The sequence below is a fragment of the Netta rufina genome (assembly GCF_964035555.1).
Source record: "Netta rufina genome assembly, chromosome: 3".
In the NCBI taxonomy this organism is placed as follows: Eukaryota; Metazoa; Chordata; class Aves; order Anseriformes; family Anatidae; genus Netta; species Netta rufina.
In genome coordinates this window covers 85,000,318-85,016,310 of record NC_140125.1, presented here as the reverse complement: position 1 = coordinate 85,016,310, position 15,993 = coordinate 85,000,318, and the positions used below count along the sequence as shown (strand labels likewise).

At 35.2% G+C, this 15,993-nt stretch overlaps 1 protein-coding gene across 1 annotated transcript in view; it reads left to right on the top strand.

Moving 5' to 3' along the window:
• Positions 1-15,563, top strand: part of HBS1L (HBS1 like translational GTPase) — a 67,562-nt gene extending 51,999 nt beyond the window's left edge. The window contains exons 8-18 of the mRNA XM_084283858.1: positions 335-452; positions 3,222-3,368; positions 4,068-4,142; positions 4,914-5,031; positions 5,216-5,284; positions 8,355-8,459; positions 10,487-10,577; positions 12,104-12,212; positions 12,840-12,940; positions 13,799-13,943; positions 14,894-15,563. Of these exons, the coding sequence (XP_084139984.1) occupies positions 335-452; positions 3,222-3,368; positions 4,068-4,142; positions 4,914-5,031; positions 5,216-5,284; positions 8,355-8,459; positions 10,487-10,577; positions 12,104-12,212; positions 12,840-12,940; positions 13,799-13,943; positions 14,894-14,905 (1,090 nt within the window). The 3' untranslated portion in view covers positions 14,906-15,563. The remainder of the gene's footprint in view (positions 1-334; positions 453-3,221; positions 3,369-4,067; positions 4,143-4,913; positions 5,032-5,215; positions 5,285-8,354; positions 8,460-10,486; positions 10,578-12,103; positions 12,213-12,839; positions 12,941-13,798; positions 13,944-14,893) is intronic.
• The last annotated feature ends 430 nt before the right edge of the window (positions 15,564-15,993 follow it).

The window sequence follows — 15,993 nt, the reverse complement described above, 5'->3', positions numbered from 1 at the left end:
GCATCCAGTTATCTATGATTTTTTTTAGTATCTGTCAATTATGCATTTAAGATCCAGACTTCACTGCAGAAGATAAATTGTCATTTTTATGGGAAAAAGTCTCTGAGTTGGTATTTTTGCTTGACTTTTTTGTTTCTTTGTGACTAGAGTTACTCAAAACAGCTCTAAAGGTCTTTTCCAGGAAGCAAGTTTCTTTCAACATTTTTGGTGCAGGCTGAATCAAATGAAAGCTGTAACATGTAAAATTTCATTATTGTTTTTATCATAACTTAATTTATATCTCTGAAGCTTTTAAAAACATTACTAATGGTGTTATGTGTATGCTTTGTTTAAGGGGAGTAACAATGGATGTGGGCATGACCAAATTTGAGACAAAGACTAAAGTAATTACATTGATGGATGCTCCAGGCCACAAAGACTTCATTCCAAATATGATCACAGGAGCTGCCCAGGTAGAGCGAGTCTAAAACTGCCTTTCCAAAAAGTTACATTTTTTTTTCTTAAATTGGCTTTCTTCTTCTTTTAAATTCTAAGATAAAATGGAATTATTGATGATGCTAAAATACCTTACAGGTTTTTATGAGCTTACTAAACTTGAGAATTAATACATTTGTTTAACTTTAAAAGTAGTTCTTTTTGGTAAGCTACCTATTTGGAGGAGAGTTATTAGGGAAGTAGTTTGAACACTAAGTTGCAGTTTGATTAAATCAGTTGAGCTTTTAAAGCTATTCAAATCAAATGTGTCATATGCCTACTCAAGAATTTCTTTGAACTTGGTTTTGCAGGTAAAGATTTTTAGTGGTTTTGAGCTTAAAGGAAAAAAAAAGATTTATTAGGTTTAAACAAGACATTATTCTATTTAATATATTTATAAGGGATAACTAAACATAATGCAGACAACAGAGTTCACACACAATGCATCTGTATTCTTCAATAGGACCGCATGCCACCATTGTTTTGGGAATGGGAGGTAAAATAAAAAGCATTGGGCACTATACATTGAATTTAGTATGGCACCTATATTCTCATATAGGTCAATTATTTAATTTATGGTAATAATAAATGAAGGAGGATAGCACATTGTTAAATGACACAGTATGTGGTTTTTTATTTCCATTTAATAAGGCATCGTTTTTTAAAATGGTAGAATGAATTCTCTGAAGTTGAAAAGTTGGTGTGTTGTGACAGATTTTCTAAGTTACCATGTGGAGGCTTTTGTGCATGCTGTTATTGCAATCTAAAAATTGAGAGTGTTATCTTAAAATCTCAGAATAGATACTATTACTGTAGTTTTACAGAGAGGGACTATGCTGTAGGAAGATTGGTTTGCCCCAAACCATGTGCTAGCTCTGTAGCAGAGCCTGGGTAAGATAAGAGTTCAGATGTTGTAACTCAAGGTTAGGCCACAGGGTGGTCAGAAGTTCTCAAATTATGGTGTAGGGTATGTGTAGTAAACTATATTGTGGAGCATACATTGCAGGGAGATCAGGATTTTTACAATTAGAATAGACTTTTTAGTTTCATAAGCAGAAGATGGTGACTCAGCCTCATTATTTTCTTTACAATTATTTAAGTTGGTTTGTCTTTTTTTGAAAAAAAAGTAGTACAGCCAGCAAGTGTTATGATGCAAATTCCAGATCTACCAGCAGTTGTATCAATTCAGCAGAAGATGAGGCTGGCCAACTAAGACTTGATGTATCTCTGTTCCCTCAGCTCTCAGAATTGTGAAGGGCCAGTCTAGTCTGAAGCCTATCGAGGAAATCACAGAAACAGCACATTTCTGGTGCCAATTAGAGTAGCCTCAGCACTAAAGAAATGGGTGGAAAGAAGCAAATATGGAAATGTCCCTGTGCCTTTGTATCATGGGGAATTCTCTTACACTGTGAATCCCCAACTGCTGTTAAACTAAATGCAAATCAGCCTTATCAGGGCCAGGCTCTGGCTTTTGATGCATACGGTTAATTCACTTAGGTCACTAGGTATGGGATTTTTTTATTTTTTTTTTTTATGATTCAGAAAATACAGGATGCCTTTTTCTTGTGGGAGAAGTTTACCACAATGCAATTCTGAGGTTCAGAGCTGTGGGAAAATCATCCCTTGCTGTTTCACCGTTTTCACACATGCATAGCCTCTCTGTGTAATATGAGGTGTGGGGAATTTGCATTTAGGTCAGTGGGAGGAGGACTCAGGACTAGGACAACATGCTATCTTTGTTCCTTCTGCCCTGAAGCTTATCTATGTAAGGAAAGAGAGAAAGCATGGCTTTTTCTCTTCTCTTTTCATTATGTCCAATTCAACTATCCTGTGAAATTGACTGTCATACAGCTGTTTTGACAGCAATACCTTTAATATTCACATCTATTGCTGTTGCTTGGTTTATGGTGATGGTTTAACTGGCTGTTACTTACTAAAGCATGAAAAGTGTTTTGTTGTTGTTGTTGTTGTTTTTGTTGTTGTTTGTTTGTTTGTGGTGTTGTTTTGTGTTTTTTTTTTTTTAGCAAACATATACATATTACATAGCAGCATTTAAACTGACAGCAAAATCCCCTTCTTTTTTTTCACCTGTGCTTACATGCTGACTTTTCTATAGCACCATAGATTGTATGGTACCTATTTGCTTTTAATGTCCTGACAGAGATGATAAAACTTGTAAAAAGCTACTTAGTCTTTTCTACCTTATGAGTTTGGCATGTTCCAGTGTGTTGAGTAGATTGTGAAATATCAACATCTAACATGCAGCAGACTGCTTGTCCCAATTGTCTACTGAGGTGATTTATCTGTTACTTCTGCAGCTTCTCAGTATGAGTGTGTCCAGACTCAGAGTTTTGGGCTTACCCAGCAATGAGAACTGGTCATTGTGCTCCTACCTGTTCTTAAACCTCTGGAGTATCGTCAGCTTTTTTTTAAGCAGAGGTCTGTGCAGCACAGAAGGTACTCTGAAGAAGACAGGTTCCCCACACCAAGTATTGGCTTATGTTTAATATAAAGTAGTGGTGTATGACATTAGATGACATAGTGCCATAATACCTCACCAAAGTAGGCATGAGATGGATAGAACTAAACAATTCCAGTTGCATATGAAGCACAGCAGTATTGCTTCCATGTAAAGTGCACTCTGTGTGGAGTATTGCTGATTGACATATTTACTTGAATTATTACCACCTGTTACACAGTTTTAATTGTATGTTTTTATTATTATTATATATATATATTTAATCTAGGCTGATGTAGCTATTTTGGTTGTGGATGCCAGCAGAGGAGAGTTTGAAGCTGGGTTTGAGACAGGTGGACAAACTCGAGAACATGGATTATTAGTGCGTTCTCTTGGAGTGACACAGCTGGCTGTTGCAGTCAATAAAATGGACCAGGTACTTATCTAATTTTTTAATTTAATTGCAGGACTTTCACCTAGGCTCGTGTACCATAAGTGTAAGGATCAGTATTGTGAAACTAGTAATATTTTGTTTTTCTTTCTTTGATTCTCAGCTCTTAGTCTCTTCTGTACAGATTTTTCTACACTTTTCTTCCTGTTCATGATTATATTTTCAAAGCATGCAAGAAGGGTAGTGTAGGTGCTAAAATGAGTAGGGAGATTGCCTCTCATAGGTATGAAAATTTGGTATAAGCTACTAAGCCACTGACATCTGCAAGGGCATTGTGTGGAGGTCATTCAGGTCAAATCCAAGAACTTTATTTAAACCTGTGAAGTGTGTTAAGTATTACTTGTTGCATTTTAGATTGTTACTCTGTCCTATATGATATTGTCAAATCTGAATGTTCTGTTTTGTGTAAATACTAAAACAAAACAAACAAAAAAAAGCTCTTTAAGGACAAACCAAACTTAAGGAGCTTGCAAGTTAGTTAGTGTGTTGATTGCTGTCATTAATTGTTAATGCATATGCTTTTACCTATTCAGCTGTCAACCCACCTGGAAATCTCATATTTACAACATCACTGGGTCCTGTGTGTGAGAACACCTACTGGTACTACAGACTTGATGACATGCAGCTGTTGTTTGTTGTCATTAAAAATCTAGTTTTATTGTCATAAACTGTTTCCTATTTTAGGTCAATTGGCAGCAAGAAAGATTTCAGGAAATTACCAGTAAGCTTGGCCAATTTCTTAAACAAGCTGGCTTTAAGGTAATGTAAATTTGAGGTCTTTGAGTAGAATGAGCTGTTGTTATGGTTGGGTTATTTTGGATCACTTTCCTGCTGTTACCATGTGCATGTAGTATAACAGATTCCTTTTCTTACTGGTAGGGTGCTTGCTGAGCCTTGGATAAGGTTAGTCAATTCTTTACTGCTTATTCTGTCATTGTTTTTGTTAGGCCTGTTGAATCTTTGGGATAATTCACATCATTCTTAGTCTATTGGGATTATTTTCTACAAAGCAGGACAGACCAAGGATTGTTTAATCCAATGTTCAGGATTACATGAATGGCAGTAGATGGTTTTATATTGGAGCAGGTCTTGGTGTGGATTAAGAACTAACAAGACCTTTGTCCATTTGCCATTCTTAATTCTACTTCTCATGTTTCCTTAGTTCAAACCATTTGGATTTATGACAGCCTACCTGAAATCATTGTGCGTAAAATAGCAATTCAAACTGAAGCATGCTTGTCAGATACAGAGTTGGAGTTTGTTACCCAAACCTCAGTTTCTAGTTGTTAATGTTGCTGTCATCGTGTTTAAAATATCTCTTAACTCCTTGCTGGAGCATTGTGATGAGGAATGAGATGAACAGAGAGGAAATGTATTCACCAAGTAATCTGCCTTCTCCAGGGGAAGTGGAAAATATGCCAACTGTTCTTTTAGTATCTTAGATATGTAATACTGAAAAATGCATCCCTTGGTTTTTCTAGAAGATGCTGTTAACAATGTGTAAATAAATTGTTTTATTTTCATAATTAGGAATCTGATGTGGCTTATATTCCAACGAGTGGTCTTGGTGGTGAAAATCTAGTGACAAGAAGTCAGTCAAGTGACCTTACGAAATGGTATACAGGAAAGTGTTTGTTAGAGCAAATTGGTGAGTACAATTTAAAAACAAATACATCTTAGTCTTGTGTGTACCAAAATATATGTATCTTTTGGGGAAGATGTGGGGAAAAGTTTTTGGAACACAATATGATTGATTTATCCTTAAGTGATATGTTTATGAGATAGTGCTTTAAATACAGAAATTCTAAAAGGTCTTATCAATTTCTTTGCAGATTCTTTCAAGCCACCACAAAGATCAGTAGAGAAACCATTTAGGTTGTGTGTTGCTGACGTTTTTAAAGGTTGGTTGTTTTTCTAATGTTTTCAGCATGTTATTGTTATTTAACACACGAAAGTTGAAAAATGATATAAAAATAGGGCTTAAATAGGAGCTTTACAGCTATCAGTAGACTTGAACAGGAATAGTAATTTCTTAAGCACTGTTCTTTTTGGAATTTTAGGTGGTAACACTGTAGGAGAAACACATTTGTGTGTTTAAAAACAAAAACAAAAAAACTTCCTAATTGGATATGTAGTAAGTTGGTGATTCTGTGTACCAGATTCTGAAGTTCTTTCTCAAACTCTTTCTTTTTAACTAGACTAATGTTTCTCTGATTTTTTGCAGGTGCAACTTTGAGGTATTTTATCCTCTAGTCTTAGATTATTTAAAAAAAAAAAAAAAAGTTGACTTTTAGGTTCATTTTTATAGCTGCTAATAAGACTTTATACCCAGCCAAGGAAAAAATGGAAGGCTGTTAGCTATTCTCTAGCACTGATATAAATATGGACAACTAGTAACTAACTATAACTTATTTTTGTGTCCGTTGTCTGGAGAAAATAGAATGCCGTAACCAATTAAGGTTTTTCATAGTAGACTTGATATTTTCTGAGTTAAATGCACTGATTTTGTTAGAAGCTTTCTGCAGGTACCTTGAGAAATGTTGCAAACCAAATGACAGATAGGCATGATATGAAATTTTGTAAATACATTTAATCAAATAATATTATAGAAATCAGTATTTTAAAAGAAATTTGACTTTATATATAAGGTGTTTATAGGGGAAGTACAAACAAACCAGATCAAAATACTGATTGTAATTGGAAAAATCATTTCCATGATGTTCTATTGGGGTGTTTGAGAAAATACTACATGTTATGCATGCCCTGGGATAGCTTACTTAGCATACTGAACCCATAATGGTAAATAGTGAAACATTATATGCATTATATGAGAATGTACCCTATTGTGTTACGCTAATTTTGTCATTAAAGCTGTCACTGTATTTGTGAGCTGTGGGAAAGTGTGTTGGGATTGTTGATTGAGATCTTTCAAAATAATATCACAACTCTTTTGTTGCAATAATCATTTCTGTGTTAAGTTTCACAAAATGAGCAATTTTGATTAAATCTGCTCTCTGGAAAAATCTTTTTTTTTTTTTTTTTGCTAAGTAAGCAAGCAAATACTGGCTTTGGAAAGAAACTCAATTTACAGATAAAGGGTTCATCACTAAATGTGGCCTTTTAGGTACTTTTTTTTTTTTCTTAGCATGTGATCTCAAAACTTAATTAACTTGGATGCTACCAGAGGAAGTAGCTACTACATGGAAGCTACTACCAGTGGAAGGTGCCACTACATGAAGCAACAGTTGTTCTCAGCTCTATTCCAGTGTGCATTCATAGTCAGGAGAAGTGGTCCATAGAAGTGTGTAAAAAAAGAGAGTGCTGAGTTTGCTTTATAGTTTGGAAAGCTCTTTTCTTTATTAAGGGTAGCACGGGCACAATTCATCTAACTTGGCCTGGTTTTGGCTGCTGTCCTCCATAGCTCTCCTAATATTATCTCCAGGCAAGTTATCTCTTGACCCAAGAAGTATCTGTAAATTCATTTGCCTTGAATCCCCACTTAGGTCATTATATAGTGCTGTCTAGGATGTGACTTGACATGACTTTAGAAAGCATTGCCAAGTATTCTGGACAATAAATATATCCTGGCAGAACCCAAATACTATGGTGTGTAGAAATCAGGCCTTTTTTAGGCCCTGACTGTGTCGGCCATTATGCATTTTGTACTCGCATTGATCTCCTGGGGAGGGGAGGGAAGCTGGCACTCTGCAAGAAGCAATCAGCTTGTGCAAGGGCAAGGCTTCGAACAACACATTAGTTTACCAAGCCTGAGCTGGTGATGGTGTGACAGAGAAATTGGCTCTTGATTGTGTCTAGGGATGGTTGGGAACCAGGAACCATGATTCTGGTTGCCTGCATATGCTTGCAGAGCCAGCTTCAGGTTCTTTTTTATACCGTATCGAGGTGGCATGTGTACCATGATCTGTGGATTCTTTTTTATCTACTTCTCCAATTTTCTATTCTTTTGACATCCTATGTCATCTGCTAATTGACTGCATTCATCTTGTTTGCTGGAATGAATAGAGGAGATTAGCTCACAGGCAAACTGGTAATATTTTTACAGCTAGATAGATGGAAATGTTAATCAGTAATAGTGGTAAATGGAAAAGAAAGAGCTGGTGGTATGAGACTCAAGATTAATAGGACACACTAAAAAACTAAGACGCTTGCTGATCACTGGTTTCTAATAATTGACAAAAGGTGTATTTGCTTTTTGCATTGATACTGAAAATGTCTGCAGAATCACTGCGGAGGATTCTTTTTAAACACACCCACAAACATGCTACACGGATGGGGAATTTCTTAAGGTTTGTATGCATAAATGTGGGTGTGTGGGACATCTCTTAAAAATAACTGATTAATTGCTGATCAATGAACATATTGGTAAGGTATGTGGACATTCGAGAAGAAAAATAAATCGCAGATCTTTTACTTAGAAGTGCTTAAGTTATCCACAGATACAACTACTGTTAAATAGGACAGGATTATTATTATTATTTATTTTATAGGAGTAAAAGAAACATGCAGACAAAGCATGTAGGATTCTGACTCAGTTAAAGAGTAAATGACATAGGAAGTTGCACCTGTATGCATGGGAATTTTAATGACTGTGGTGTATTTTTTTTAATTTGGAATTATAGTGAGGAAATCCTGAATTAAACAAAATCCCTAGAAATTAAGGGGCTTAATCTAATATTGAAAAACTAAAAAATATTTCTTCATGTTCCTACATCTGTGTAACGAAGGATATTTCTCCCTTAGTTCTCAAAAACATAAGATCTAGAGGTTTTGAATTTAATGTTTCATTTTCACTATGATGCACAGCTGGCTAACTTGCAAGTACTGAACTCTACAGTGGAAAAAAAAAACTTCGTTATATTAAAAACTTATCTATGCATTTCTCAAGGGCTAGCTTGTGATGGGAAATTGACTTTATGAAGTTGTTTCAAATTATTACTGTGTTTATTGCAGACCAAGGATCAGGATTTTGTGTGACTGGAAAAATAGAAGCAGGCTATATTCAAGTTGGAGAACGACTTCTGGCAATGCCTCCTAATGAAACTTGCACTGCAAAAGGTACAGTCTTCAGAAGCATGTTTACTTTCAGGTCATACTGGGCTAGAAGCAGTTACTGAAATGGTAACAGACTGTCAAACTGATACTAACTGTCAAACATAAAATGTGAAAGCATAAAACGAATTTCTTTAGATGTGACTGTGTCTGTATAAATATGTCTATGAAAAGTATGCAAAATCTTGCATGTTTTTTTTTTACTTTTTTTTTGCCATAACAGATATTCCAGATGTTATGGCCTTATAATTTTGACATTGTTTTATGAGAAAACTTTAAAAACTTATGAATTACAGCAATATCTGTAATAAATAAATAAATGCAGTACAGGAATCATTAATATTCAGCTTTGCTGTGCAGTGTTACTGCTGCTAGGAGGTGTGAAGATGCTGAACAACCTTTAGAAATGAATCTTATGAATTAGATGTGAAAAAGCATGAGAATTAATTTTATGCTGTTTGTTCTATGAGGTTTGTCACTAATCCTTTCATTAATATACAAACTTTCAGGATATAATTGTCTTGAACAACAAAAGAGAAGGAAATTGGATTTAAATTTTAATACAATTGATTTCTGAAAAGAGAAATAGCTAAGTCAAGATACTGAGTATTCACCTGTTTTAGCTTTCTGTCTTTGTGCTGCAAAGCTGGTTTTGTTCCATATGCAAACAGAAGGATAAAATTACGATTTTTCTACATGGATCAATGAGTAAAAAATGAAGCCCTTATAATAAATGAATAGGTAACTATATGCCTGAATTCAGCAGTGTGCTGTTGTCACTATTCTGCTCTGTTCCAGAACCAGCTTGCTCAGTGTTAATCTGAGCAGCTCTTCAGTGTGCCTGTTTATACTGTTGTATGCTTGTTGTTTGCAATGCACAGGAAGGTTACCATAGTGTGTGTAAGAATAGGTGTTGCACTGCTATAGTCAACCAACAGTTTTGGGAATGGGGGAAGTGGCATGGAAAAAATTTTGGGGGGGATCATATTTGGTTTGAGAATCCCCAATGGTACAAGTCTATGGTTTTCTTGTGTTCTGCCCTCTCATATGGCTAACATATGGGTGAAGATAAGGAGTGTTAGTTCATTAAGCACGTATTATTTGTATTTATTGTAAAGAAGAATTTAATTTATTGTAATATATTAATGTAGTGTGCACATTAGAATCTCAGTTTTTCATTTTCAAGAAACTGTACTTCGTTTATCATTCTGTGAGAATGACACATACGTGTGAAATAATTATCAACGCTGTTTAAAAAGCAGTACTTAACATGCTTGTAGTTGAATGATGCTTTCTGGCACGGCTTTGACAAGTGTTTTTGGAAACATTTGCAAATAAATAAATACAGCCTGTAGTGAAATAGAACTAGAGTCTATAAAATGTATGCAGTAATTATGAAGTGTTTTTTGCTGAGAAATATCAATCTTCGTGTCTACCAAAAACCTCAGAATGTTTAATCGGGAATAATTAGTTTTATCCTCACCTACCAGCCAGGGTATCTTTTAAAATGTTTAAAATACATAGAAGTCAGAATAAAATGACTTTCAATGATGCTTTCTAATAGATGCGATGTTGTGAACGAAAGGCATCTGTTACGCTTTTTTTATGAAAGAGTCAGCAAACCCACTTAAGGTAAATGAAAGTTGACATAGTACCATTAAAGTATATGAAAGATGCGGTCTAGGGTGTGCATGTGCCTCAAAGGAAGGGTGGGGCAGGCACGGAGATATTAGTACTACGGCATTTTCAGGACTGCGTCATCTGCGCTCTGTGACAAGTGCCAGGTCCCCTCTTCTGGCTTAAATAAAGCCATGTTATTGTGCAGGGTGGGGTGAGAGAATAGTGAGTCCTCACCAAGGAAGAAAAAATGCTTCCTCAGTGTTCTCAGTTAATAAGCTTTTACTCTCAACCCATTCATACTGAAAATTGATGAGTAATGGTTGATGAAGCACAAATGGCCCAAACAGAGCTGTTTGTTTGTAGCCCAGAACCTAGGTACTTCACTGTGAGGTTCTGTTCTTACTCATTTCCAGGAATCACACTGCATGATGAACCAGTTGATTGGGCTGCAGCAGGAGATCACGTTAGTCTCACTTTGACCGGCATGGATATCATCAAAATCAAGTGAGCAAAACGGAGTTTCAGTCTAAGTAACGGTTTGTTTTTAATGAAAAGCTTTATAACTATTACACTTAACAATCAGCGGTTTACTTGAAGAATGATGTGGCTACCAGGATATTTAAAACCGAAGTGATACATATCACCTGGCTTGCATGTACAAACGTTGGAAACATCTGCTATATGTACAACGGCAACCTCAGAAGAATACTGTTAGCTGTCGTATGTCGTGCTGACACTGGCAGCCTTCAGAGCCTTTTTCCTTAAGCTGTCTCCTTGGGTATCTGAAGTGCTGAACTAAATAAATCCTTATTACTAAATGAAAGAAAAGATTTTTGAAGAGCTTATGAAATCATAAATCATTCTAAAAAACACATCCAAACAATTGCCATTGCATACCAATAGGCAAAACTGCACAAGCCAAGTTGGTGCTAAACTTTGTTCAACACATTGAGATGCTTTTTCTTTTAGTTGACTTTTTTTTTTGTTTGTTTTCCCTGACATATTTAATGAGACACAGCAAATAATTTTGTGTCTATTTCAGTCTGTAGGTTTTGTGCTAAGCCTTAAACTTTTAGGTAAGTGACAATTGTTATTCAGGCTAGATAATTGGATCCATAACTTGTACAGTTTTTTTACATTCCTGTTGGGCTTCAAACATGAAACTTTAAAGCTTCTGTTTGGAAAACACCTTGTCTTGATAGTTTGCAAATTTGTACTCTGTTTTTAAAGAAAATAAGTTGGGCTTTTCTGTATTTCTATTTCACAATGGTGAGTGATTCTCTTCGGTAAATGGAGAAAAAGGCTTGATTCAATTCTTTGATGTCATTTCTCTTCTGGAGATGTAATAGATTTGTCAAGAAGAGGTACAAGTTTTAAGTCCTCTTGATTTTGATGCAAATAGATTACATCTGATATGTAGGTTTAATCATGCAGCTCACTATCTGTGTGGGATTAATTTTTTCTTTCATTTTAGATGGTTAAAATTTGCTGCTCTTGAAAAGCTGTGTCTAGTCTATCTTAATGAGCCTTCCTGTGCTTGAAGGCATCAGCCTTCTTGTGACTCAATTTATTAGAAGTAAAGCTCTTTGGAAGTGAGTGCTGCTGAGAGAGCTTAAATTTTGAGAGTCCTGATCATGATGTTCATTTATCCACAAAATAGTTAAATTACAGGCAGCAGCACTGCAGTTTTAAGCACCTGGAGGTATTTCATGCTGTTGATCTGGAACAATTAGTCTCTGAATGAAAGTCTAATTCTTCAAAGTACCTACACACAGGAAACGGTGACATTTTTAGAAACTGATTAGCAATGGATGTAATTGTTCATTGAACTAGACAGACCTCTTCATGCATGCCCACAAAACAGCATAGACATTGTATAGAAATTAATTAGGTGACAGTTTTTAATACAGTGTTCCTGATTATTTTTTTCAAGCTACCGTTAAAATGTTGTCTTTGCTTTGTTTTTCTTTCCAGTGAAGCAATTAATATTTCTAAATCAAGATGTCAAATTTTGTTCTCATTTCTCGTAGCGTTGGCTGTGTATTTTGTGATCCCAAGGAGCCCATTAAAGTTTGCACTCGATTCAGAGCTCGGATTCTCATTTTTAATATTGAGGTTCCAATCACTAAAGGATTCCCTGTAAGTCTCTTTGAAAATTCTTACTTTCATTGCAGGTTGCTCAGGGCTTTTCCTCTCTGCATTCTTTCCCACACCCCCCTAATACAGAGTCATTTATTGTCCAGATGTACTTCCCTCCCTCAAGCAGAATCTCATTTTTCCTGCAATTTGAAGAGGATGTAAGGTGCTTTAGGGTTGCTTATGCACATTCTTACTGACTTCTGATACCTACCTAAGCATTTCAGAGAACATGTTGTTCTACCACAGTCAGGCTAGGCTGTTCTTTTGAAAGCACGTACCCTATAGGACTATAATGATGCATTTGATTATAAGATACCTTGGGGGTAAGGGGATGGGGAATCAGTTCATGCTACACAACTGCAATGACATGACACAAGCAAAACACTGAAGAATGAAAAATGTAGTTATGATGAACTAATACATGACCTTTTTGTCATATTGGCAGAGAACACAAAGTGTAGTAAATTACTTTTGTAAGTTCCTGAATACAGTAACTCTTCCTGTGAGAGGATTTCTATAAGAATTTGTTTTAAAGATCACTCTTAAAGAAACTTGATATTTTCAAGTATTAACACCTAGGATTTCTGATTATTTTATAATACTTAATAATTGAAAAAATATTTTTAGGTGCTTTTACACTATCAAACCGTAAGTGAACCCGCTACTATTAGAAGATTATTGAGTGTCCTGCACAAAAGCACTGGTGAAGTGACAAAGAAAAAGCCTAAGTAAGTGTTTTAAATAGTTAATGATTACACAAGAAATGGGCTGATTTTTAGTTAAAATATTGGTAGCAAGAAGGTTCTATTAAGAAGCAATAATATGTTTATAAGGACATAAAAATATACTTTCATTGTTATAGTTGGTTCATGTTTAGATTTCAGAGTGCTTTTCAAAGTGAAAAACTTTATTCCCACTTAATGAGTGCTGAGCACCTGAGAAATAAAATGACATAAAATTATCTCTTTTCTTCCTGAAACAGTGTGGGAACCTTGTTGCAATTCTGGATATGGGTTACTTTCTAAAGTAAATTCTTCTACACAGTCAATCAGAGAAAAACAGAGAATCTTCCCATACAAGTTAAACTATGGGAACGTTGCTCTTGTTGTTTAAAGCTGTATTTGGATAGAGGTGTTATTTGATATATGCAACATTATCAGAATAATCATTTTCCAGAAATAGCATGGCTCAGACTGTTACTGAAAAGTAATGGGAAGAAAAGTCATGACTTCCACAGAATAATGAATTGGATCTTCAGTGTTAGGATTTGGGTTTAAAACAAGACTGATTTCTCCTAGATGTAAAAAACAGGTGCTAATGGGATAATTACATCCTAAATAATTTTCTAAATGTTACAGTGGATGACCTTCTCTGGAAGCTTTAAAATTAAAATCAGATACCTTTTTAATAGGTGTGCTCCCGGTGAATGAGTTTTCAATCTGGTTCCGTGGATTACGCTTGAAATCAAGTTCGATCATTATACTTTTGGCATTACAAGTTTATTTTTTTTTTCCATTTACTCACTATTCTTGTTTTCATTTATACATGCATATATTTTTAATAGTTGTCTCCATATTTACCTTCAGGTTCCTGACCAAAGGCCAGAATGCTTTAATAGAACTACAGACTCAAAGGCCTGTTGCTCTAGAGTTGTATAAAGATTTTAAAGAGCTTGGGAGGTTTATGTTACGCTACAGTGGTTCAACTATTGCTGCAGGAGTTGTCACAGAGGTATGTCATTGTTATAGTGGAATTTCTGTACTCTAAAGGAATAGTGTTGACTTCATTTAGCGTTTATTTTTTATGACTACGACAAAGTTGATTTTACACCCTTTAACTTTTAAAAAGTGAATTTATTTTGCTGAAAAAGAGGCCAGGCTTCAGAAAGGTATAAGGAAAACTTGCCATAGTTATGTTCGATTTATTAATAAAAAAATTTATCTATTTCTAACTTTTGAATCTTGTACGTTTTTTCCCCTCTCAGTAGTTAAAAATAGCTCTTCACAGTTTTAGTATACATTAGTCTTTTTCCAATCGTGTAAGTGGGAGGAAGCTGTGGGGCTAAATAAATATACTTTACCTTGTATTAGGAGCAAAAAATAAAAATGTCCCTTTATCTGTCATGTGAAAAAAATATTGCTATGATCTTAAAATTATGATTTAAGTTCTAATTCTAGACCTGAGGGAGAGAAATTTAGTCACATTAACCAAGTTCTGGTACTGACACTTAAAGCTAAGTCACTTAATGTCAAAATGTGCAATTAGAGCTTGAAAATTTTGGGCTTCTCTCTGGTCTACCAGAGGCTCTCTGCTTTATGATGCTTTAATGGTATCTGGTTTTAAGTAGGATCCAGAATGAGGGCTTGGATCTTGCACTTCTTTCTCTCTCTCACGCTCTCCCCCCCCCCTTACTAATTTGAACTTGTAATTATTACTAACTTGTATTTTGAAGTGAGTAGGGTGATATTTAGATCTATGATGTCTGGTATTTGTGGAACTGGGGACTAAACTGTTGTTTAGATGTTAACTGTTTTAGTCCTTGTAAACTTGTTCCAGAGAATTTCAGAGGAAAAGGAGTTATTTTTCCCATGTTTAACAGTACCATGTTAAAAAGAGGTGATCATTTTACAATTAGTACTTCATTTTTCACCAGTTTTTCTTTCATTTGCTTTTATTTTTAGATTAAAGAATGACAGTGGTGCCAGGACTTCCATAATCCAACCAAAATGCAATCAGATAACCAAACATCTGTTTAAGAATCCAGTTACTTCAGCTGAAGGAACAAGTGCAATTAATTTGGGGATAGAAGATGGTGACAAAAGTTACTTTGTGTTAGACTTCTGGGGAGCCCTTCATCAGTCTCTCCCATTACAGAACAAGACGCCAACTGACAAGAAGTTGCTAATGTTGCACTTAGTGATCACAAGAGTCCATGTATTACTCCATGTGGAATTTACCCCTTAAAGAGCTTGATGGAAAAATGTTAGAAAGTTGAATTAGAGAAAAAAAGTGGTGAATCATCACAAAACAAACTTCTTACTTCCAGACATAAACTGTTTACATATTTTCTTTGATTTGCTTTTTTTGCTGCACATTAATTCAGTAAAGTAACTTTATTGGTCTAATATATTTTGAGGTTTGAATTGAATGCATATTCAGGGAAAAAAGAACTATCTACTCTGGTTCCAAGAGACTGGCATGTAGTGTTGTCCCAGGATTGTTTTTCCTGTCCCAAAACTTATTTAAAAAAAATAAAAAAAAAGTTTCTTTTGCTGTGTAGTGGAAGCTGTGCCAACATTGGCTAATTTTATTTTTTAAAATGTAAAATTAATAAAATAACTTAGAGCATAATTTTAACTCTTTGTTTTTTTTTTTCCTTATTGAAGCACTTCTAAATTCTTTTACATCTTTCTTTGCTTTCCCTAATTCATAAATTTCAATGTAAACTTTCAAACTAAAATGCAAAATTGGCAAGTGGCTTGTCTTTCTCTGGAAATAATTTCAGCTTTTCTCCCGCTGCTTCTTAGTGCAGCTGCTGTGTGTATACGTCCTTTTCACGCAGATGTAGTACTCTTTTGAACAAAAGCTGGGAGTTTAATCTTGAGATATATGCTGAAGCCAGCTTGTTCTGGTTACTGAAGCCTGTAACTCCTTCCCACTTTTCAGGCAGAGGGCAGGTGAAGCCACGCAACTGATGAGAGTTCTGTAGAGTTCTTCTGCCATCTCCAGAATAAACTCGGGTCAACTCCCCTTTACCACAGTTTGGAAGGTGTGTGGGTTT